The sequence below is a fragment of the Astatotilapia calliptera genome, chromosome 14, assembly GCF_964374335.1.
Source record: "Astatotilapia calliptera chromosome 14, fAstCal68.1, whole genome shotgun sequence".
Classification (NCBI taxonomy): domain Eukaryota; kingdom Metazoa; phylum Chordata; class Actinopteri; order Cichliformes; family Cichlidae; genus Astatotilapia; species Astatotilapia calliptera.
The window spans coordinates 28724789-28748272 of record NC_137435.1 but is presented as its reverse complement, the minus strand read 5'-3'; the positions used below and the strand labels follow the sequence as shown (position 1 = coordinate 28748272).

General features: G+C 41.6%; 2 protein-coding genes across 5 annotated transcripts in view; both read left to right on the top strand.

Annotated features, from left to right (window-relative positions):
* Window positions 1–786: 786 nt before the first annotated feature.
* On the top strand, window positions 787–18539 carry stard10 (StAR related lipid transfer domain containing 10). Its single transcript, XM_080288809.1, has 7 exons — window positions 787–976; window positions 1154–1644; window positions 9398–9545; window positions 9644–9747; window positions 14912–15029; window positions 15556–15608; window positions 17555–18539. The coding sequence occupies exons 2-7, from the start codon at window positions 1486–1488 to the stop codon at window positions 17759–17761; spliced, it is 789 nt and encodes a 262-aa protein (XP_080144935.1). The 5' UTR covers window positions 787–976; window positions 1154–1485; the 3' UTR covers window positions 17762–18539.
* A 2944-nt stretch (window positions 18540–21483) lies between these two features.
* arap1 (ArfGAP with RhoGAP domain, ankyrin repeat and PH domain 1) overlaps window positions 21484–23484 on the top strand; it is a 61185-nt gene continuing 59184 nt past the window's right edge. For 3 of the 4 annotated variants that reach the window (XM_026191466.2, XM_026191464.2, XM_080288807.1), the window contains exon 1: window positions 21487–21621. The gene's annotated coding sequence lies outside the window, so the exon portion shown is untranslated. Of the gene's footprint in view, window positions 21622–23484 lie in introns of all 4 variants that reach the window. The other variant, XM_026191465.2, reaches the window with a different exon arrangement.

The window sequence follows — 23484 nt, the reverse complement described above, 5'->3', positions numbered from 1 at the left end:
GTGTGTGTGTATAAAGACTAATGCATGAAATCATATAGGGAACAAAATTCAGCTTCCTGTTATTATTCTCATATTTACTTGATTTGGAAACGTTTCATTTAAATATATGAAGGACAAGATAACCCCGGACTGTAAAGGAACACTTTGCACCACAGTGCTAGTTTGTTGGGGTCTGGTCGCCCTGGTCAGCCTGTACAGTCTGCTTAGTATTTGATATCAAACACAGATGTGGCTAAAAAGCAAATACAGTTTCCACAAAGTGCTGTTCACGGAGTTCTGTTTTCCTTCATTTCCCCATTTTACCAAATCAGCTGGTGTGTTACGGAATATGACATATTTATTACAGATGATAACTTATAGATTAAAATGACTTCGATGGTCTGATTAAGTCTGCAGCTCTGCCTATAAGACATACCAGAAAATCAGTAATAAAATGCATTTATAGTTACTAAATTTCCATTTAAGCAGAGTTTGTTTAATGAAAAATGCCACAAATCAAAGCTTTAGGCTTTGATCGCCGTTTTTCTTTGTCTTATGCTTTGTTTGTTTCCTGGACCAGTTTAACCGTTATGCAAAAACATTTTCAAAGTGTTTGTAATTTATACTCAGAGGCGTAAATATCTTTCTTGCCTTTGTAGTCTTCCCGTTAAAATAATGCAGAGCTGTGAGCTTTACGAGCAGCAGCTGAAGGCAACAAAGGGAGGAGCTTTCACGGTGGCTGTGGCTGGTCTCCTGCCTGTGCAGTCCGACTCTCCTCCTCCTCCCACCGCCCAACCTCTCCTCCTCCTCCTCCTCTTCCTCATATTTCTCACCGCATCCCCTTTACCACCTGCCACAGCGGCGACGCAGCGATGGAGATGTTCTGGAAATCAGCTTGTTATAAACCCTTATAAAACAACAACTGAGAGAGAGAGAGAGAGAGAGAGAGAGGCGTAGAGACGCGCAGAGGGCAAGAGAGGGGAGGTGGAAGCAGAAGGTAAGAGACAGAAACGGGGAGTGACAGGCGGAAACACAGAAACATATGGTTTGCTTGAAGAGCGGCTGTTTGAGAGGGCTGCTGGAGCGGACAGAAACTTATTAAACCGCGGCTCAGAGCTCTGATCTGATCCGCCCATCTCATTTTACGCACTTCTTTGCCTTTCCCCCTCCCCAGCTGTTTCCAGCTCACCTGTTCTCTCTGCCTGCACCTCTGCTACATTAGTTTGTGCAGGGTGGATTGCGGTTATTGGACCCTGAAAGCGCGCGCACACAGACTCACACACACAAGCACGCGCGCAGACCATCACAAGACGCGCTGCAGCCGGCTACAAAAGCTTGTTGCAAGGAGGAAATTGAATTAGACAAGTTATTCCCACAGAAGAAGAAGAGGAGGGAAACTCGACTCCCGGCTTCCCCAGCTCACCGTGTCTCCTCTGTAGTCCTCATCCCCACGCATCCCACCACATCCCTCGCTCTCCTATCAACTCCTCGCGGTAACAAGAAGCCATGTCTGGACAGACTGTGACAATCCCGGACGACCAGGCGTTTGCCAGCTTCAAGGCCGAATGTCTGTGCGAAGAGGGCTGGAATATGACCTACAACAAAGGGGTCGTCACTGTGTGGGCCCAGTCTCTGGAGGAGGGGAAGTCCATCCACAAAATTAAGGTGAGACAATTTAACCACACAGGTATGAATAGAACTTTTTGTGCGCTTCTATTGGGCATCAGGTACTGGTGGGGAATAATGGAAAGTGGTGTGGATGTGGTCATGTGGCAACAGTACAAAGACAGAGGGGAAGGGGAGCGATAGAAAACCCTGCTGCATAATCCAGTTGGCAGGGAAGTGCTCCCATCTAAATTCCCATATGATTTAAGTTGCTGACGTCCTTTAAGCATTGCTCTCTGCTGCGTTCTCTTATTGCAGCTTCGCTCTCCAAACATCCCAGAAACACATTTGAAATGAGAAAGCACTCTCTGTGTTGCTCCTTGTAAAGCCAGTAAGCAAATCATTTTTAATAAATGGCCCAATATGACTGTAGCAGTCTGGGTAGAGGGCTTGGAGGTGAAGACAAGAACTTTTTAAAAAAAATGCATTGTAGTAACCACATCCTGTTTTAGGTAATGGATTGAATTGATGCCTGATGCCCACAGTAAACAAACAAACAAACAAACAAAAGTCCTGCACTAAAGAGAAGTGAGAGCTGGATGAAATCTCAGGAGGCAGGCTTAGTTCTCTGGAGACATGTCGCCTTTTGCCAGCGAAACTATTTTCAAGCCACTGTGCAAAAGCGTATTATGTAGAGTGCTGAGTCTACACAGTTTGACATCCATTCAAAACAAATGCTGACAATAGTAGGAGAGCAGTCGGTTAGGTCATGGGCAAACAGACAGGATTGATCAGTTTGTTTGGCCATCGGTTCAATAATTACCTTCAGTGTGAGCTGCTTGCTGCTTCTAAATCCATTGTCAGTCTTTCTGATCACCTTTTGTGTGTTTTGTGTGTGTAATTCTCATTTAACTAAATCGCCCTCCAGTCCTCTGAAGAGGATCGGTTTACATTAATAGGACACTGTGCCCCAGGTGGAAAAATCTAGTGGTTCCTGGTTAGTTGTTTAGGTAAGGTAACGTGAGCTCCATGTGAAACTGTGAGCAAACTCTGTTATCAGCTCAAACAGCAGACGTGGCAGTTTTCGTCAAGTGTGAGCGTTTGTCCTGGGAGTTGACGTGGAGGCATTATTAGGACGGCCTCTGAGAATCTGCCGTGTACCCGAGTCTAACAATGACTGACCGCAGTCGTTAATAATGCTTTGTTTATGTTGTGGGAATCAGAGAAGGGGGGGAATTAATTTAAACAGTGTTCTCACAGCACACTTGTGGCAAAACACCCAGTTCTCTCTTCAGCAAATGATTGTATTTCCACACATTCAAGCTCGAAAGTAGAAGTTTAGTAGAAGCTAGCAGGGAGCAGTTTGATTGAGACCTGCACCCAAGTGTAAACTGTAAATAAAGAAATTGAAAATTCACACTTTCACTTGGAGCCCACAGCTTTGCCAGTGCGTACTGTTACTTCATCTTAGAGCTGCAGATGCTGCCAGGAGACCTGACTGACTGTTAATTTAGTGCTTATCAGGCTTAAAAACCTCTTTTAGCATTTTCACTGTCTGACACACACACACACACACACACACACACACACACACACACACACACACACACACACACACACACACACACACACACACACACAGAAATGTTTGGCCTCACGGCCCGAAATCTCAGGAAGGTCCTTTCCACTTTTTAACCCTTCCAGCTTGCTAATCTGACCAGAACTGACTACATATAGAACAATACAAATAAAACCCATCCTCCGCTTTATATGTGTGTGTCCTGCTATTGTATCCAGGTCTGAAGAGAGTCAGCGAGCCACTCGGTGTTTACTTTGTTAAATAAAGTCTTGTTAGCTTGTGTGCATATGTGCGTGTGTACATAGAGGTGTTATCAACATGTGCAGGAGCTGCAAAAGCACAGGGCTTTTCCCAGCCCCCTCTATCCATCTTCTTACCTATTAGCAAGCTTCTTTGTGTTTGTGTGTTTGTGTGTGTGTAGTGTACAGGCCAATCAAGAGCCTATAAAGCCGCCTCATTCTCCTGCGTAATTCCTCAGGGTATATCCTGTGTGCAGAGGGTAGGGATCTGCTTATTCAGGCGTTTCTCCCTGACATCAGGCAGGTGTGTTTTATCTTGACAGTTGCAGACTGCAAACAGCGAGAAGTGGAAAGTGCACGCACACATGTTTGAAGTTTGGGTGGGGCTTCTATCTGTAGTTGGCACTTTATCTTTATGTAAATATGACAAAAGCTGGGGGTTTTGCATTGTGCACCACTGTCTCATCTCCCCTTTTGTTTCACTCTCACATACCCAATCTTCCACCCTGCAAATGTACTGTATATACAATTATGTCATTACAAATGCAGTTGTGAGTCAGTGTGGTACTTACAGCTGTTCTGTTTATAGTGCATCTCTAATATAAGCTCTCTGCCTGTCTTGTGTGTAGCTTTAAAAAGCAACAAAGATAGATATATGCCCATTTGAGTGAGAGAAGGGGAACAGGCTGGCGATCATCATCATTAGTGCCCCGATTATCATTAGCCTCATCATCATCGTCATCATTGCCCCTACCATATTAATCAGTGATCACCTCACAGTTCAGTCATGCCTGTGCTCATTCTAACCAGCAATTTAATATCATCGATCAGCACGCGACTTCACATACAACACTCAGTGTGTGGGCATTAAAATGTGGGTAGTTTTTATTTACTGTGAATGGGTCATCCTCCTGCCTACATCGACACACACTCACAGAGACACACAAACATACTCCCAGGGTTTGCCTTCTCTCATGCTGAGGAAGAGGGAAGCCCAGCTCTGAGTCACTCCCCTTCTGTTTTTATTCTTCTTCTTCTTCTTTTTTTTTTTCAAATTTACTTTCATGTATCAGCACCCAGAGGAACAAATGATGGGAGATGACAGATTAGAAGAGGAGAGGGAGAGGGTGGCAAGAAGAGAAGAAGAGTGGGTGGGACAGGGAATAAGAGAGAGAAGGAAAAGTAGAGGGAGTGGGCTGGATGTGCAGGGATCGCAGGTCACTGGGTGTTATGAGTAGGCAGAGAGGGGACCCTGTGGACAAACATACTGAAAAGACTGCCATCTGCACACACCTATTGTTTGTCCACCTATGCCTACTTGTCTCCGCCATGTCTATTTTATCTTTCTGAACTCTGTTTCACCCCCTCTATCCTGCGCTCTTTGCTTCATCTATCGAGTTTACTGAATTAGTTTGTAATAGAATTACACACACGTGTACGTAGCTGGCTGTATGTCTTCATTCTGTGCTGAATGTCTTGCTCCCTGCAGCTTTCCCCCTTTGACTTTTCATTTTGTTTTTCCTTCTTCCTGCTACTCCTGTTTCAGTTTGCCTGTGGACACAAGACATCTGTTATTCTCTCTGGTCTTTTGTGACCTGCACCGACTCGGTTCCAGCACCAAACCGGTGGAAAGGAGGCGTTTGTCTTTTGTCTAGTTTTTATTTTGGTAATAAATGTGTAATGCCTCCTTGACTACACTGTTAAAATAAATCAGAATTGCATTGTGCCTACATAATCTATCTCACTAATCTTGAATACAACAACAGAATACTCATAAGGGGTTTTAACTATTGTCTTTCAGACAGCGATAACAGATGACTTTACAGTCCCTAATTACGTTTACAGGCATTAAGATGTGCCTTGTAATGTGACAGACTTCCCTCTTGGAAAATTAGTTCATATCCTTGTGAGTAGTGATGCAGTGTAAAACATCTCACTCACGAGTTGATTTAATGCGTTTAAAATAAAAATGGTTCGAACAGCAATACACCATAAATAGGACATTATCTTTCAGAGTGTCATGCTGTGATATATAGAGGATTATTGCTATGGTTACAAGCAGGATTTTAATGTCAGAGCTTGTTTTTTGACACACAAAATGTTTTTTAGTTATTTATTTTTTACTTTTTTTACCCTCTAGTTCAGAGGTCTCAAACTCCAGTCCTCGAGGGCGGCTGTCCTGAAACTTTGCCATGTGTCCCTGTTGTAACACATCTGAATACAATTAGTAGGTCATTAGCAACACTCTATAGAAGTTGACTCAGGACAGCGGCCCTCGAAGACTGGAGTTTGAGAAACTGGTCTAGTTGATCCAACAAAGAAGTTGCAGAGTGTCCTCTGGTGGACAAACCAGTGGATAAATACGGATACTGATAGTGAATATCCAATTGGTTGGGATCTACTTGTCCAGTGACACACCCACTACTTTAGCTGAAGAGCGTTTTTTGTGCTCTTTGCGAAACACAGCTAGGTGCTATTTTTCCTCAGTTCTTCTGAACTTTGCTTGCCGTTTGTTGCTTAAGTGAACTAGCAATCTGCCACTCATGTGAAGTATGAAATGACTTATTTCTTGATTAGGCTAACAATAAGGTTACAATAGTAACACTAATGTGCTTGCACAACCTTCCTGGGGTTTTTTTGTTTGTTTTTTTCTATTTCATCAGCTTTCAGTCTGGATTGACCTGCTCTCTGCACTCAGTCTGCATTTCCTCGATCTCACCGAGGGTTCTGTTTCTAGGAATGTCATTACAATTTAGCATTTACAGTTTCCTTTGTTGCACAGTGTGACTGTTGTGGAGTCGTGTGAGACTGTGTTCCTGTGTGAGAGCTACAGCTAAAGCTGATAGAATAGGATTATAATAGAATTCAACTTTATTGTCATTGCACATGTCACAAGTACAAGGCAACGAAAAGCAGTTTGCATCCATCCAGAAAGTGCTTTAGCCACAATATAGATATATTACAAAATATATATTAGCAATAATATAGATATATAGATATATTACAGAAATGGGTCCGTTATATGTATGAGGGTACTAAATATGGGTCTATTATTGGTATGTTGCAATGTACACGGTATGAAGGTATGTTATGAATATGCTATAACTATAAGTATGTACAGGCTGTAGTGAGTGTACAAACTATGTACGGGCTATGAACAGGATCTAAATATGAAAACTATACAGAAATATGAAATATAAAGCTATAAAGGCTCCAATCTGGAGCTGGTAAACAAACATTTTCGAGCAAGTGGGTTGTGTGCCAAAATAATTGGCAAAATTTGATGGTAACTTTCCAAAAGTATGTCTTAATTCCCTGACTTGTCCTCTAGGAGTAAAAATTGCAACTCACCAATATTTTAGTTGATGGAAAAACTCTAATGATATACACCTGCCAGGTTGTGTGCACATGTAATTAAAAGATATCCTCATGACGCTTCCAACAGAGCAATAAGCATCATTGCCTCTCAGTCAAGACGCTCTGGGCTTCTGTGTGGCATTTGAATGTTATTCCTGTGCCAGTGTGGTTTCTCTCTGAGCACTATGGCCTCCTCCCTCAGTCCAAATGCATGTAATTAGTGATTCTAACCTGGCTTTATGTATGAATGTCTGTTTTTCTTTGTTGGGCCTGGTGACTTGTCCATGTATCAGACCAGTGCGGACCATTTTGAATTTCAAATAGTTATAAGAGGAGACCTCGAGTTTAAAACAGGTTTACAGACAAATGTGGGATACAGTCTATGATGATTTTCCTAAATGAAGCCTGAAGGGAAGCAGTGATGGAAGATAGGCTAGGCAGAGCTTTTAACTGTCTGGACTGATTTATAACAGGAGTTAAAATTTATCTGGGGCAGACAACTTCCCTTGGTCCATTTCTTTCTAATTTGCTCTCAATCAAGTGCTGGGTTCTTTTTTCCCTCATTGCCTTTGTGTCTCTTATGCTTTATAACTCGACATGCCTCTACCACTTGCCTTTCACCTCGTTATTATTGAGACTAGTTTCTCCTGGCAATTGTAACTTTGGCAACACTGTTACTCAAGGGCTTACCTTGAGTGTATTGCCGTCTATGCCAAACATAGCCAGGAGTCTCTATGGTTTCATTAATAAGCTGTGACATGCTATGCAAACAATCAACCAGCTGTGGTATTAATGGAAGCACCACTCCTAGTTTTTTTGCCTATAACTTGTACGAGGCTCCATCCATTCATCCATCCATTATAGCCTATAACTTGAACAGGTTGCCAGTCTGTTGCAGGGCTAACACATAGAAACTGAAAATCGTTCACTTCTACAGCCAGTTTAGAATCACTTAAGAACCTAATATTGATGTCTTTGGACTGTTGGAGGAACCTGGGGAACCAGGAGAGAACCCACACAGACACGGGGAGAACACAAACTCTTGTGTGGAGTTTGCATGTGGATTTTAACCTATGACCTTCTTTCTCACAGAGGAACAACGTTCTTTGTTTCAGACAAAACACATCGAAGCATTGAACCAATGTGTCACCACAATATATTATTTAATAGGTTTGTGGACTGGTACTTATATATATAACTCTCAAAACACATTCGTACTACAAACCCAGTCATACAAGCACCGTTTTCAATACCTAAGTGCTTTTAGTCATTCACACACAATGGACGCATTGGAGACAACCCGTTGTTCAGTATCTTGCCCGAGGATACTCGGGCATGCAAACTAGAGAAGCTGGAGATTAAACTACTGATGTTCTGATTAGTAGATGACCAACTTTACCTCCTCCGCCGAAGCCGTGCATTTATGTGCAGTTGTTTCATTTTAGCTAGACTCTCTACTGCTGTTTTCCTGCTCATTAACTCACTGTGTGTCTCCCCTCTGGGGTACACATGAAGTGAAGCAAAGAAGCAAACAGACTCCACTAACCACCAGCAGCCTCCTCGAGGTGACAGCAATGTGTTACGTTGCTTTAAGTGCAATAAAAACTTCCTAGTTTTTGTAAGTCAGTCTTAGCTATCAACATGAAACGTCTGAAAGGAATATGCACAACAGAAAACGAGAGAAACCATCAGGAAAAAGCAGCTCTACCTGCAGATGGTCTTTCTGTAGCATAACGTGGCCACGCAGTAAGTTTTACACTTCTATTCAGTGTGCATAGCATAACTGATATGAGGAAGGTTGTTTTAGTCTAAAAGCTGGTGCTCTAGTGCACACGTGACTTCACACGTCATTTGTTCCAGACAGAACCACAAAAAGATTTTAAAAAAGGTGGCATTCAGAGCTCTTGCTACTGCTACACTCTTGAAAAAAAGCAACAACCCTTTGACATAAGTCTCTCCATCTCTGTCTTGTGGTGAATGTGTTTTCCATTTAAGAGCTTGGGTCTCGGTAATGACTCATCTATGGTCAGTGGCCTGTCTGCACACACACACACACACACACACACACACACACACACACACACACACACACACACACACACACACACACACACACACACACACACACACACAGTTCCCATTTCTGCTCTCCAATACTGACGCTCTCCAACCATCTGATGTCTAATCATTTACACATCAGTTGCCATTCGTGTTTCTTTCACGTGTGGGGTCCACATGGGTGCAGTGAGTGTGTGCATATGTGCATATGTTTAATTTCCAGGTATTTGAGTCTGTGATGTGTTCACTGGCTTTTTGTTTTTGTGTCTCACTTACCTTTCTTGGCATCACTAGGCCTGAGCTCTCCTCAACAGTGGTATACTACTTCACTTTGAATTTATGCTGAGCAGCTTCATTAAACTCTAATGGATTTTCCTACCTCATAGTTTGCATTAGACCCAGAGCGATGAATTCAAAGAAGTACAATACTGGTGTCATAGAGTTATGTATTTTAAATACAGTTTGAATAAGCTGTGTGGAACTTTGTGTGTGACTCATATCTGTAATATCATTGTGGATTTACCTTTGTTGCCTAAAATTGAAGCCTCTGTTTCTCTTTCTGTCCTTCTTCCTCTCTCAGTGTCGGATGTTGTGCAAGGATGTGTCAGCTGAGACCATGTATGACGTTCTCCATGACATTGAATACAGAAAGAAGTGGGACACAAATGTCATTGAGACCTTCGATATTGGGAAGCTTACGGTCAATGCGGACGTTGGTTACTACTCATGTATGTTGCACCATCGCATGTAAACGCATGTAAATTGCCTTCAGGTACAGATTGTTCTGTGATGTTTTGTTTACCTGACTTCTCTTGTTTGTTTACAGGGAAGTGCCCAAAGCCCCTTCGGAACCGTGACGTCATCACACTCCGCTCCTGGCTGCCAATAGGAAAAGATTACATCATCATGAACTACTCTATCAAACATGCCGTAAGTAAAGATAAAAAGGAATGCTAATGGGAACATATCTCAGTATGAACTGGGTGAATACTGCTGTGCAAAAGTCTTGAGTCATCTCGCATTGTGTGCGTGTGCCAGGAGAGGCTTCTCTACCTGGCACGAAGTGAAACGGCTTGTTAAGCTCTTATCTAGCAGGTACTGCTCCTTCCCTGCATAACGGGTCACAGTGAACTATAAACAACAGTCTGAGTCATAAAGAGGTATTCTATCATATGCAAACTTATATTATTAAAAGATTATACTGACTCCTAAGTACAATTTTCTATTGACAGAAATAAAGTGTATAAGGCGAAAGCAGAGTTTGTAGTGTTCTAATGAGCGTGAACATCAATATTTAGAACCGCTTTAATTCTTCCACACAGCCTGAACTCTTGTACGCGAGCTTTCTTTCAATTTCTTTAAGCAGCTCTGAGGAATAGTTCCTCAGGCTTTCTTTAAGGAAGTTCAAAGCTCTTCTTTTTCTTTTTTTCTTCTTGTTATGAGTAGACACAATACAGGGTCATCCCTTGAGTTATGTGAGTGATTTATAGGCTCAATAAGTGTTAAGTGGCTCAATAAACAACAACAAAAAGAACCATTCCTCCAAAAATGGTCAGGTACAAGGATTGAACTGATGAGTGAAAAAGCAGCCAAATAAAAACCTCTGAAATGAGGAGTGACTTGAGGCTTTTGCACAGTGCTTTATATTGGCGAGCTGAAATGAAGTGGTCCTCTTTAGCAAGTTGAACAGGTCCCGTTTTTTTTTCTAAGGGAACATTTCACCGCTCTGTGTCGGTGATTTAAAGTAGCAATAGACAAGTTTTCTGCATTTAAATTGGTTCCTTATGAGCTGCACTTTCACAGCGTAGCTTTGTCTGCCACTGAGTATGAAATCTATCCGGGAAAATGGAGGCTTAATTTAGAGCACAAAATAATCTGACTGCAGTCGGTCCCAGAGAGGTTGATAACACGCGCTTCCTGCTGATTTTCACATGAACAAGTACCTGCAACAACTGTTGTATTTCATTTTTGTGTTCAAAAAAACAAAAACATGACACCTACTTTCCTAAAAGCCTTTCTGTCTGCTTGCAGACTTCATAAAATGCATCCCAGTGCCATGTTTCTGGAAGTTGCTCAGCTCAGAAAACAGGAACGCGATCCAGTCTCCAGAAGTACTTCCCCTACCACACGCTCTATTGCTCTCTTTACTTACACAGCAACAGTTTAGCTTAGCACCTTTCCAAAGACCATGCTCTATCATATTGTCTGCCCCTGATGCTTTCACCTGAAACAATGATAGATGATAGAAGAACATATTGTGTTTTAAGCTCAGCTTTTCCGAGCATGCCTTTGAATGCACTTGAATAATCTAGATACTATAAAGCTGTAAAAACCATCAGTTGATTCGAGCACACTAAGAGGATGTGAGTAACTTTCAGTTTGGCCTGAAACCTCAGCTTTTCGTTGGCTTTATATCTGTTTGTACTGATCACCTGTTGCTAGTTGTGTCCTGCATTCATTAACCTGCCACTTGTTTTCTGGTTTATCTGATTGACTGGCTTGTAAAATGTGTAGAAAACTTAAAAAGACTAAGAAAAAGAAGCAAATCCTTGAGAAGGTGAAACAAAGTAAAACAACAATTCAACACTTTCAGCGATGTCGCTCTCATTGTCTTCGTGTCCGTCAGCCTTTTGTGTGTATCATGGGTTTCCATGTCTTTTGTCTTTATTCCTTTTGTCTGTCCTCTGGTGTCCTTGTTCACTCTTTTGTCTCCTCTCTGCTTTTCATTCTAACTTTTGCTCACCAGTACAGTGTTTGCAGAAGGATAAGGCCTCTCATATGACCGTGAGCTGTTGACTTCCACCCCGCCTTCCGCATTCCTGCATCAATTTGAACTTCTGAACACAACAAATTGTGTGTCGGTTTACGTGTGTGGTTAGCCAAGGCTGATCTTGATAATGGGAAAAACTCGAGAGCTCGACTTCCTGGAGTTTGGCTTCAGGGGAAACTTATGAGTGGCGTGTTGGCGCATCCATCAGCGGGACATGGTTCACTTATGCTGTTTCTTATCCTACAATCGCTGTTCAGCTTTTTCACCAATCATAACAGGAGCCATGAATTATTTTCAGTTCTTTAATCATACATTTCCGAGGCTTTTTAACAGTCTGCTTTTGCAATCCATCTGTCATGTAACTATGGTTAGCGCTGCTGTTAAGCGTACCATTGTGTTGAGTGCTATAGAGTCCGATATGTATTTGCATGAAAACCCTATGCAAATATTTATAATGGCAAAGGCTTAATAACTTCTAATGGCTTCTAATGACTGCTTTGTTTGCTGAGCCATTTTTTTTTTCCACAGTGGAGTTACAGATCCAGACACAACAGTACTGATCCACTGACTCATTCTCATTGTAACTATATCCTTTGTGCCCAGCAGCTAATTAAGGACTCATGTGATCCCTGTCATCTGTCTCCATCACGAGGACATAGTATTTTGCATTATAGTTCACTTCATAATATTTAGCTTGAATTGAACCAGATTTGATTTACCGTGTGAATATTGGCATAGAGATTAATTATACGCTCACTGGCCACTACATTAGTTACACTTTGCTACTCTGGGGGAACCACTTTTGCTTGCAGAACTGCCATAATTCTTCATTTGAGCACAGTGAACTCATTGTCATGTTCAAGAAACCTGTTTGACATGTATTTGTATTTTATCCTGCTGCAAGCAGCCACGGTTGCCACGGTTGCACTGGTGCGCCTAACTTTTTTTCTTAGGTGTACCAGCACAAACGTTAGGTGCATCCAAATTATTCAACCACATCGCTTAACACCGCAGTTTTACATGTTCACTAAAAAAAAAAAGTGCTGTCCATGCAGACAATATTGATTTGTAAATGATTAACTAACAATCTTGTCAACACAAAGTTCTTTATTTGGAGCGCATTTCTATAAGAAAGATAAGTTACTGAAAAAGTGCTTGTGCTTAAAGTGCTGAGCTAAGCTGAAATTTAAATTTAAAACATCTCAAGATAACTGAATAAAAAAAAACCCTCTAAATTAAAAGTGCCTCAAAGGCTTCAAACTGAACATCTCAAAATCTGAACATCCGAACAGCTTGATATCTTATGGACTATCCTCCATTGCAGTCACATGCCTCTCAGATGACCAACTCATGTAACTTGGCCTTTTTCATTTTTTCACTTTTTTTTTTCAATGTGTCTGGGATGACACCTATAAACTGGGCACATGTGACATCATTACTGTATGTGGAGTTTACGTTCAAGCCATTTTTCTTGTGAAGAATTATTTCGGACTTGAACTTAGTGAACGGAACTTCTTCTTTGGCAATATTGTTGGCGATGTTAAACTTAATCATCATCTTGGCCTCTTCTGATGACCTGTTTGCTGCTGCCTGCACACAAGTCATCAGAGCGGCAGTCCCCTCTCTTCACTCCCACTGAAAGGCAGTGGGGAGAGGGCACACTTTGGCAGTGCATTTATTGCTGCATATAATGTGTTTTCTATATACACTGTGCTTTTTCAGCGTTTCAATTCGAAACGTATTAGCACCTGTCACAAATGCGGTACTGCCGGCCATAGTCTTCCCACACTCACGACAGTAAATGCAGTGCAACATGTTGTCAGCTTTACTGGATCTTAGCCAGGGAAACTGGTCAAGCCGCTCTCTTCGAAATGTATACGCTTTCCCCCTTTTACTTTCAGTGGGCTCTGGCTCAAAGTCGATCGTATGTGGCTCATTACCTGATGCCGTCTCCGGACCAGTGTTAGACATAACCTGAGAGGCTGATGGCTCCGTCAGAGCACTGTCTATGAATTTTGGATGGATCAGGCCTTAACTTAACGAAAAAGTTCGTTAAGTTAAGAAGTGGGAAAGAAGTTCTACTCAAAAGGCTGGTCGCACCTTGGAAGTAGGATTTTTTTGTAGTCGCACCACTGAAAAATTATGTCTCATGTGCAACCACATCGGTCGCACTCTAGAACCCTGTCACAAAGGAATAGTCCCTGGTGAGGTCTTCTGCAGTAGTATCCCATCTACGTTAAGGTTTGATGTGTTGTGCGTTCAGAGACGCTCTTCTGCATACCTTGGTTGTACCCAGTGCTTATTTGATTGATCAGTTCAAAGCAGTCTGACCACTTCACTGTGACCTCTGACGTCAACATGACATTTTTGCTCAGCGTTCTCTGTAAACCTGAGAGATGGTTTTGTATGGTAAAAATCTCAGCAGAGCAGCAGTATCTGAAATACTCAGACCTCTCTTTCTGATGCTCAGTTTGGACTTCAGCTGGTCGTCTTGATTATGTCTATATGACTAATTGCACTGATTTGCTGCCATGTGATTGGCTGATTTGATATTTGTATTAACGAAGAGTTGAAGAAGTGTACCACATAAAGTGGTTGGTGAGCGTATAGTGATATATTAAAAATGATTAATTTTGTCCAAAGTTTAATTATCGTGTTGTTGTTCAGCTGATTGCTCATCAAGTGCTCGAGTCCTGAGATGATCAGTTTCCTGGTGTGCTGGGTGTTTTTGAACACATGGCTTAGTCGTGATTAATGTTTCAGATTTAGTGAAGTCTAAAAAAAATCAAGAAGATTACATTAGCTCAGAGCATGAGAATTCTGTATCCCGGAAACCTGCAGATGATTTACAAAAGTTCACATTGCAGAGATTTCTTCTGCCAATACAAGGTAGTGTGTTAAGTGTAGAAGCCAAAAAATATGAGTCAAATAGCAGAGAAAAAATAAAGCAGATGTCTTAGCTGACTGCTGCTGTCTGTTCTTCTTGAGTGCTCTGCAGTGTCCCTCTCCTAATTAGTGCAGACTAACCAGTAGTGGACTCCCTAATCATTAATAATAACCTTGGATATACTGTTAGAGTCTAAGGAGCTAAAAGGGAAATAGTGGGCTGCATGCAGCTTTGCTTTTTTTATTTATAGAGTGGTGTGGACTGGATTTGCATCAGAAGTCTGACTATGAAGCTGAAAATCAGTTTGACTGGCAGCTTAAAAGCACAAAGCTCTTGAATGTCTACTCTGCCTTCTACAGATCTCACAAAAAAAAAGAATCTAGTGGGGTCCTCGTCCTGTTTGTTTACACTTTGGCCTCTCTGTGCTGTTTCCACAGAAATACCCACCTAAAAAGGACATGGTACGTGCAGTTTCCATTCAGACTGGCTACATGATCCAGAGCCAGGGACCTAATAACTGTACCCTCACTTACATGGCCCAGGTGGATCCACGAGGTAACTATCACTCACAGTCTCACACACACACACACACACACACACACACAGAAAAGTATTCAGCACACAAGGACAAAATCAAACAGAGCACACACAGGAAGAGCAAAACACTCACCCAGGTATTTAACTCTGCGTTCTATGAATTATTCATTGCCCTGCCTTTATGTCAAAATGTGTCACCATAGCAACCATATGAAGGATAGTCTATCTCACCTCTCTCGCGTGCTCTCTCACTCACTACTCTTCACTCTGCTTTTTTGTCTAGCATTTAATCTCCTCCTCTTATTCTCTATTTACTTCACTTTCTAACTGCTGATCACATACAAGCAAGTGCCGATTGTGTAACTCTTTTTATTTATCCGTTGCTAATGTGTGTGTTTGTGTGCATGTATGAGAGAGAGCCATACGGGCGCAGTGAGTAGTTACTAAGCCTTGCTTTGATCCTGGTAATATGAAATAAAACAGACTCTCTGTCACACTCCAACTTTTACCCATGATGCTTTGCTCACCCCGACTCTCTTTACAGGTTCGCTACCCAAGTGGGTTGTCAACAAGTCTTCCCACTTCCTTGCTCCATGCGTAAGTAATATGTGCAGATTAACAAAGATCCTGTGAGTGTGTTTGACTGTGTGATAATCTGCACTTCCACTCAGCACAGTGCCGGTCACCATGAGAAAATACGCAGACCTTATAGTTTACTGCTTGTCTGAGGGCATCTGCTGTATATGTTTATTAAAATAGGGCAATGATTCTCTAGAGAGCATGCTGTGATGGAGGATTCCTCAGAGATGATATCAGGGAAAGAAGGCATCTAGTGAAGACAGTGAATAAAAACATTAGGCATTTTAGAGTTTTTAGAGATTTGCTTTCCATTCATATGTCAAAAAAAGCATTTCACATTGTGACTTTAATCAATAGTCTGCATTTTATCAAAGCTTTTAAAAAATATGGATCTAATTATTCCTATTAAGAGAGGGTCAGAATATCAATATGGGATTTGGACAGTAACACTTTTTTTTTTTTTTTGCAGTTTTCCTTTGATACACCAGCACGGGGGCTTTTAAATCCAACAATCAAGACATGATTGAAGTGCAGTTTTTTTTTTTATTCTTTCATACGTATGATTCCATTTTCAAAGCCTCAAAAATAATCAGACAATTGACCGAAGAGCAGATTTATGATCAGATGAGGGCTGTTTCTCATTATTCCATGACAAATTAAGCAAATAAAATACCTCTATTTATTTCCAAGTGTTGGCTGGTTGCTATACACTGAGGCTCTCAAAATAAAGTCCAAAGAGATAACCGTGCCAGTGGCTGAATCAACAATCTGTTGAATTCTTAAAAAGAAGGAATGCACTGAGCAGCTCAACAACATGGTTAAGAAAAACCGCTTCATAACGTCTAACTAAGTCAAGGACAATGTAAATACAGAGAGTTTACAACAAGGTGCAAACCACTGATATGCTATGGCATGGGCGTGCTTGACTGCTGACAGAAGCAGTAGCATGGATTGTGAAGCCTTACAGAACAGACGTGGGATATTCTTCAGTGGCAACAAGCAGCAGCTGAATGTGGTGGCAGTAAAGGAAACAGTTAATGCAATACTTTTGCTAACCTTGAATTAAAGCTGAAAGTCTGAAAGTCGGCACTTTTCTCAGATACTGCTGAAGTGCAGATCCGATTCATCATTTTTGATTTGAAATCCACCGAGATGGTGCACAGAGGCAAAATCAATTCATTGTCAAAATACTGCAGGCCTTACATTATATAGTATTGCTTTCCTTTTTGGTAGATATATTTTTATTAAAACATGCAGCTGCTCTTAAGCGAGAGTGGTTGCAGCAAAGAAGATATATGCAAATCATAGGATTATCTAATAGTTAAAAGAAAAATTGCTGAGTGATGTACATTGAATAAATACACAATTGCTTCTTTTTGCCTTTTTAGCTTTTCATTTTTTTGGTCTCTGCAGCTACAAAGATATCCAGATATATTCTGGATGATTGTCTTGCCATGCACTGGGTGCTGCTGTAACTTCCTGGACCATTGTTTTTTTATGAGACACGTTGCTCTGTGTTTTTTACCCTTAAAAAACATACAGGCATGTTGTTTCTGACATTAAGTACTATCAGACATGTGTGAAGCTCCCTTGTTTGGTTCTGATATTTGGAAAAAAGAAACTCTCTGTTCTTGTGGCTCTGAACAAGATCTCCTCCCTCTTTTTACCCTTGCCCATGTTTTATCTCTATAGATTCCTCCATCTCTCACAGCTTCCCTTCTGTCTCCCTTTATCCTGTCACTCATCCATCTTCATCTCTATTTTTGTATGGGTGCTATTTCTGTCCTCTGGATTTTTCATCTCTGTTGAGTTCAGCCTGTTCTTCCTTATAGAATATTGATCAAGCATACGTGTCGGCCAAGCTTTCTGCTGGAAATACTTTCTTTCTATCACTGCCATTATTTCTCATAAATCACATGTTGTTGTTGTTTATTTTGTTGTTTGTTGTTGTTTGTTCTTTCCAGGCCATGAAGAAGATCTGCAAAGCCTGTGTGAAGTATCCAGAGTGGAAGCAGAGACATAACCCTGCCTTCAAGCCGTGGCTTTACCCAGAACAGACTACATTGCCCAGCATCCCGCTCTCTGAGCTCAGCATCCAGCGGGCAGAGAGCCTGGAGAATATTGATGAGAGCTCCCTGGCTGAGGCCCATGAAAGAGAAGACAGCGACTGACACACACACATTCACAAGCAGCACACACACTCATACGTTCAAGCAGGGATGGAGAAATGCCTGTAACATGCATCATGACATGTATGTGTATGTGGTTCTATTTGTAAGTATGTGTAAACATACACACATACATACACGTACTTGTATCAATATTGTACATGCATAGTGCATATGCAGGCATATCAGTATGCACATATAGGTAAGCATTCATGCAGACGGACAGTCACACGTTAACTTGCGCAATGTGAGAACACAAACTCACAACATACAACAGCTTCACTCAAACTAAATTTCGAGAACTTTTAGCCTAGTCGGTTTTCTAATTGGGGCCTATGCAGGTCATTGCAGCTGAATATGTTTTCAGTAAGATTTCATGTCAGAATGTTTACAGACTAACCTGACAGTGCGCCTTCTGCTGTCATTCAAAATATGACTGAATTACTAGAATTAAACTGCCCTCTTTTAGCCACCAGTCACACACTTCAGCGCAAGATTACACATTTATGCTACACTAATGCCTTCACATGTGTACACCCTCTCCCCCCTATCATCGTCTTTCGGCCCAATGTTATGTGCCTCCATCACATTTTGTAAGCACATGATAAATATGCAGGTGTGCAGAAGGCAGCTGGAAAACCCACCCCAACCTGCATCCACGTCTATCTTACATACACGCACACACTCACACGTACTGTCTGATCCTCTGTTCCAGAGATGGATGAATGTATGTAGAAATTCAAGATTAAATACAGATTCCTACAGAGGTTTTCAAATTTCACTGGTGATCCGAGTATTTTTTTCTCTGTGTTTGTGTGTCTGTTTGGTGCCGAACTCGCCTCGGGTTGGCGGCTGATGTCGCCTGCAGGTTTGCATAGTTGGAGTGATGCTGAAAGAATTTAAAGAATCACCACCCAATCAACTGGTGGCTCTGCTCCCATTCACACAATCTGCCGGGAGACGTGCACACAAAACCGATGTGCCGTGATTAGAAGGGGAGAAACACCACGTCACGCAGCCTGCACGTTTGTGACGTTTGCATATTTGAAGCGTATGTGCGCGCTCACTGGCCCAGATCAGGATTAGGAATCCCCTCAATCTGTTGGCATGGCAACTCTGAAATCGACTCAGCACTAAAAAAGAGACGCAGAGTGACAGGAGCTCGCGTGTTACAGAGGAAGTGATTTGATTTATTGAAAGGTGTCCGCCCCCAATTTTCAGTCGTATGATTGGAGTAAAAGCATGTGCAAGAACACTGAAAATGCACCGTGGGTCCTTGTGATGAGCTAATTAAATGACAGAAGAAGGAGCTTGATATTACTCTTAGCACAGCAGCTGAGCAAACCATAGTGCCGCAGTGAGAGGAGCGAAGCGGTGAACTTTTTATGTAACACCGTGGCCGTGTTACTTGTGCATCTTCCTCTTTATCTGTTCCTTTATTTTTAATACAACATCCGCCTCTGCATATGCATTGCCTAATAAAGTATGAATGATGGAGGAAAGTGTATATGAGAAATAGTCAGAGACACAATGTGTAAACAGCGCTTGTGCTCCTCCTTTTGTTTTGTGTTGTTTTTCATACAGCTGTATTGACTGTTTGCCCTTATGACCATCCATCCATCCTCGCAGTCTTAATGAGGCCTCTGGCACAGCCATCGACATTATATGCATGTGTGTGTCAGAGGAAAGGGCTGCATGTGCACAACTGCATGTCTCAGTGGCATCCCTGTATTGTCTTCCACCCGCCTCTGCAGCAGGAGGAGACGTTTAAGCAGCATGACGGCGGGCAACGTCTCCCTGTGTGTGCGTTTTCTGCATATGTGTCACACTGCCACCCCCACAGCAACCCGGCCCACCGGGGCTGATAGCCTGGTGATGACTCATCACCTCCCCACCCCCTCTTCAACTCCTCGCCATCGCTCGCTGTCTCTTCTATTCTCCCCTTCTCTCTTCCTCAATTTCTGCTCTTCTCTGCCCTGTTTCTCCTCTTCCCTTACCCCCCTCTTTCCTCCCTGTCATCTATCCTTTGATCTTCTCCTCATCCAGACTTCTTTGTTTTCTTTGAGCCTCCTCTGTGCGTCATTCTTTTCCCCATCCTCCTTCCCCTCTTCTCTTCTTCCTTTCCATCTCTGCTCTTCTTCCTTTGCTGCTCTTACCTCCACTCTTCTTATTTTCTCCTTCTCCTTAATCTCACCCATTTGTTCTCCTTCATTTGTTCCCATCCTATCCTGGTCTGCTCCCAGCTCACTCATTTATCACTTGTTTTTGCTGTTTTCTTCTCTTAACAACACTTACTATCTTTTTCTCCCCTGTTTGTCCCTGTTTCTTTCCATGTCCTATCCTCTGGCTAACCTTTCCAGTTAAGTCCCCCCCGCTGTATCCTTACCGTAGATCCTAATTGGAATGAGTAACAGGCTCCCACGTCAGTGACTTGTTGGCTCAGTCTGGCTCCTGAAGACTAAGATGTATTACCCTTTTTGCTCATCCACCCCCTGAGTGATGGGGCCTCTCCTATGACTCTCCCAGCACACTTAAACAACAAGTGACACACAGGCACAGAGAGATGCACACACACCTAGATAACAGTAGTATTAAAGGTTTGACAGAGCTTAACATGTGACCTTTTTTTGTTCACGTAACCTCCCAGCGTGATGTGTTTTGCTCATGGAGCCAACTGGGGCATCATGATTTATGATGAGAATGTAATGCCCCCCACCCTTATCTCGTGAATCTTGCTAAAAATGGAACCACTGGGATCATCTTTAATAATTTAAGCCTGAGTTAGATTCTCTTCCTGCTTTAAACATGGTTTCCTCTTTTCTATTTATAAGAAAATAAATGTTTAAGTTCAATATCTTATGTTGATTGGTTGCCCCCTGCTGGTTTGTCTGAGTTCTACAATTGTAGTTAAATTTTTTTTTAATCAAATCTGTTCAAATATATTTCTGTTTATAAACGCAGTAACCTATTTATATTTTATTCCTTCTTAGTTAAATTTACCCTTTTTAATTTTTCATATTTATTTCCTATCTTATTCATAGCCTTTTCCTTTTTTGTTTTCTTTAGGTCACGAGCAGTTGTCCAAGCATTTCACTACATATCGTACTGTGTATGACTGTGTACGTGACAAATAAAATTTGAATTTGAAATTTGAATTTATTTTTATAATATTAAACCCAGAAACACAACCTAGTGGAGCCGTACACTGGACAGAAACCTGTACAAATAAATATTACTTAAATATTACTGGTTATAATACTTGTCATTTGTTTATTTGGTATTTGTTTTGTTTGTTTATTGATGTCCCCCAACCCAGAAAAAAAGTATAATAAAAATACAGTGTAAAATTTTATTAGCAGTCCCATTGAGGGTTATGGGGATGGTTTTAGTTCTCCAAAACACGCCGACTTTAAGTAGAGTATTTGCAATAGCAGAAGTTAAAAAAATACCACTGCTCAGTCTTTTTTGGTATTGTGTGTAAAAAGTAAGCGGTGTATGGGGAACGTGGATGAAAACTAACTGGGTTGTCCAGTCTTTCTCGATGGTCACATGACGGTCTTACGGAAATTCTTCGACAGTAAAATTATCCGCGTTAAGGCAGAAAGGACAAAGGTGTAGCCTTCAAAGTAAAACAAACAGTCGGCTAAACTCGCCGCGGGTCTGTTTATTTTGAAAGGAAAGCACTTCCTTCACTTGCACGTAAGTGCGGATGCATGCGCGTAGCCGCTGTTGCTCTTCAACAGTGAGAAAAAAATAAAGTGTTATTCGCTGTTCGGCGTCGCAGTTGTGTCTTCTAATCCCACCTCGAAGGCAAACCCACTCCTGGCGTGTCTCAGTGACACGGACACTGACGACTTGAAAGGGTAAGTGGATAACAGGAATTTAAAAACTATTTTTTCCTCCAGCACAAGTGAAACTTTCCTCGAGCCACTGCTTAGAGGAGAAACGTGAACTCAGCGCTTTTAAACGCACTCACTGTGAGGGGGTCCACACTAAAAAAAAAAAGGTTGCTGAGGTTATTTTTAGGCGCAGACTGTTAGCTCTGAATTTATTACTCAGCGACGCATGAACCTATTCTTTTTTCCAATGTGCTTCAGCGACTGTGTCCACTTCTGTCTTTAGAAGTAGACTAATTAATGAAGAAGAGTTTGGCTTAATGTGAACTCTTTAGCGGTTTTCCCAGACTGCTCTATTTTTTTCTCTGGTAAAAGCGAACTTGCCTACGACGGGACTGTTTATCCCCAGTGGAATTCATTATTTCTAATCTGGGCTCCATTACACGGATGGTTTTAAGATGAAATCAGTTGTTTATAGATGGAGTAACTGGTTCCCAGCTTGAGACGAAGGAAGCATCTATAGAAATTCTCAGAGCTGTGTACGTAATGGAGCAGGTGGATTTTTGTGACAGGTGATCATGCAGGCTTTAGTACAGCAGATCCCGTAGTTGCACAGTAGTTGCGGAAGATTTCTTAAACAGCTTATTTCTGCTTTTTTTTTCTCTCTCACAAACGGACAAGAGTCACCTTATGAACAGAAGTTCATAAGGTTTGATCAATAGTGAAACTGTAAACGTGTTGGCAGATAAGTTATTAAGAACTACAGACGTATGCTTTTCCTGTTCCTTTGAAATAATTTCCCTTTTGATACAAATGTGCTCCGTGTGATTTACATTGAAAGGTTAATAACATTTGGCTGTGGGTTCAGGGCTTTAAAATAGATTGCATTTTTGCATGACTGATTTGATCAGTAGACCCTTAAAGTTGGTGAATACAAATTTTTAAGTAGTTTTTTTTCTTTCTTCTTTTTGTTTTGCTTTTTTCTTGCTGAGGAAGAAGTTCTTCAACCATGAAAAACGATGTTCCTCTTCGTTGTGGTTCACTAGATATGATTGTGCTGCAGAAGCCTCCTAGTTGCAAAACTGTAAAGTAAATAAAAGTCAGTCATTTTTATCACTGCCATATCAAAGATTGAGCAAGGCACTTCGTCTTACCATGGAAAGCGGATACCGATTTATCGCTCTGAAGGGCAAGCCAAAAAAAAATCCACCCATTAAATGTCATTTTTTGCAGACTGGCAAAAATCGCTATCAGACAGTATCATGGCCCTACTTATTGGTCCTGCAGTGAAATGGGAAATGACTAAGTATGTGGCTGTCTGCTGAGCAGCACATACTGTAATATTAAAAGATGCATATCAAGACGCAAATACACATCTGTCTGTCTCTATAAAATGTGCCTTCTATCACACAACGGGAAGTCTGGAATAAGCCACGGCTTGCAAATCATAGTCAGAAGTTTTAACTTGGCAAGATTTCTTTAGAGGAAACCGTTATTGGCACTTATGTCATGTTTGAGATGCAGTGTCGGTTAATATCTATCATCGTCTTTCTTTATCCACTTGTGTCATCAGCTTTTGTGCCTTTTTTTTCTCCTCTCTGTCTCACTCGCACACATGATTGTTTGCTTCTGAATAACCCTGAAACGAGGTGAGAGGACACTGACCTTAGCAGACAACTGAGCGTTTCATATTTTAAGGTTTTGAAAGTGTACAACAAACAGCTGTCTACACCGGACTGAAATTAGAAATCTGCAGCCTTAAATGAATCCCTCTAATTTCAGCCAAATTTTGGCTGGCAGTCCAAACAGTGCTGGGAGTCTGCTTTAGTCAAAGGAGCTGCTTGAATAAATGCAGTAGGCAGGAGAATTCACATTTACTGACTTGTTGTT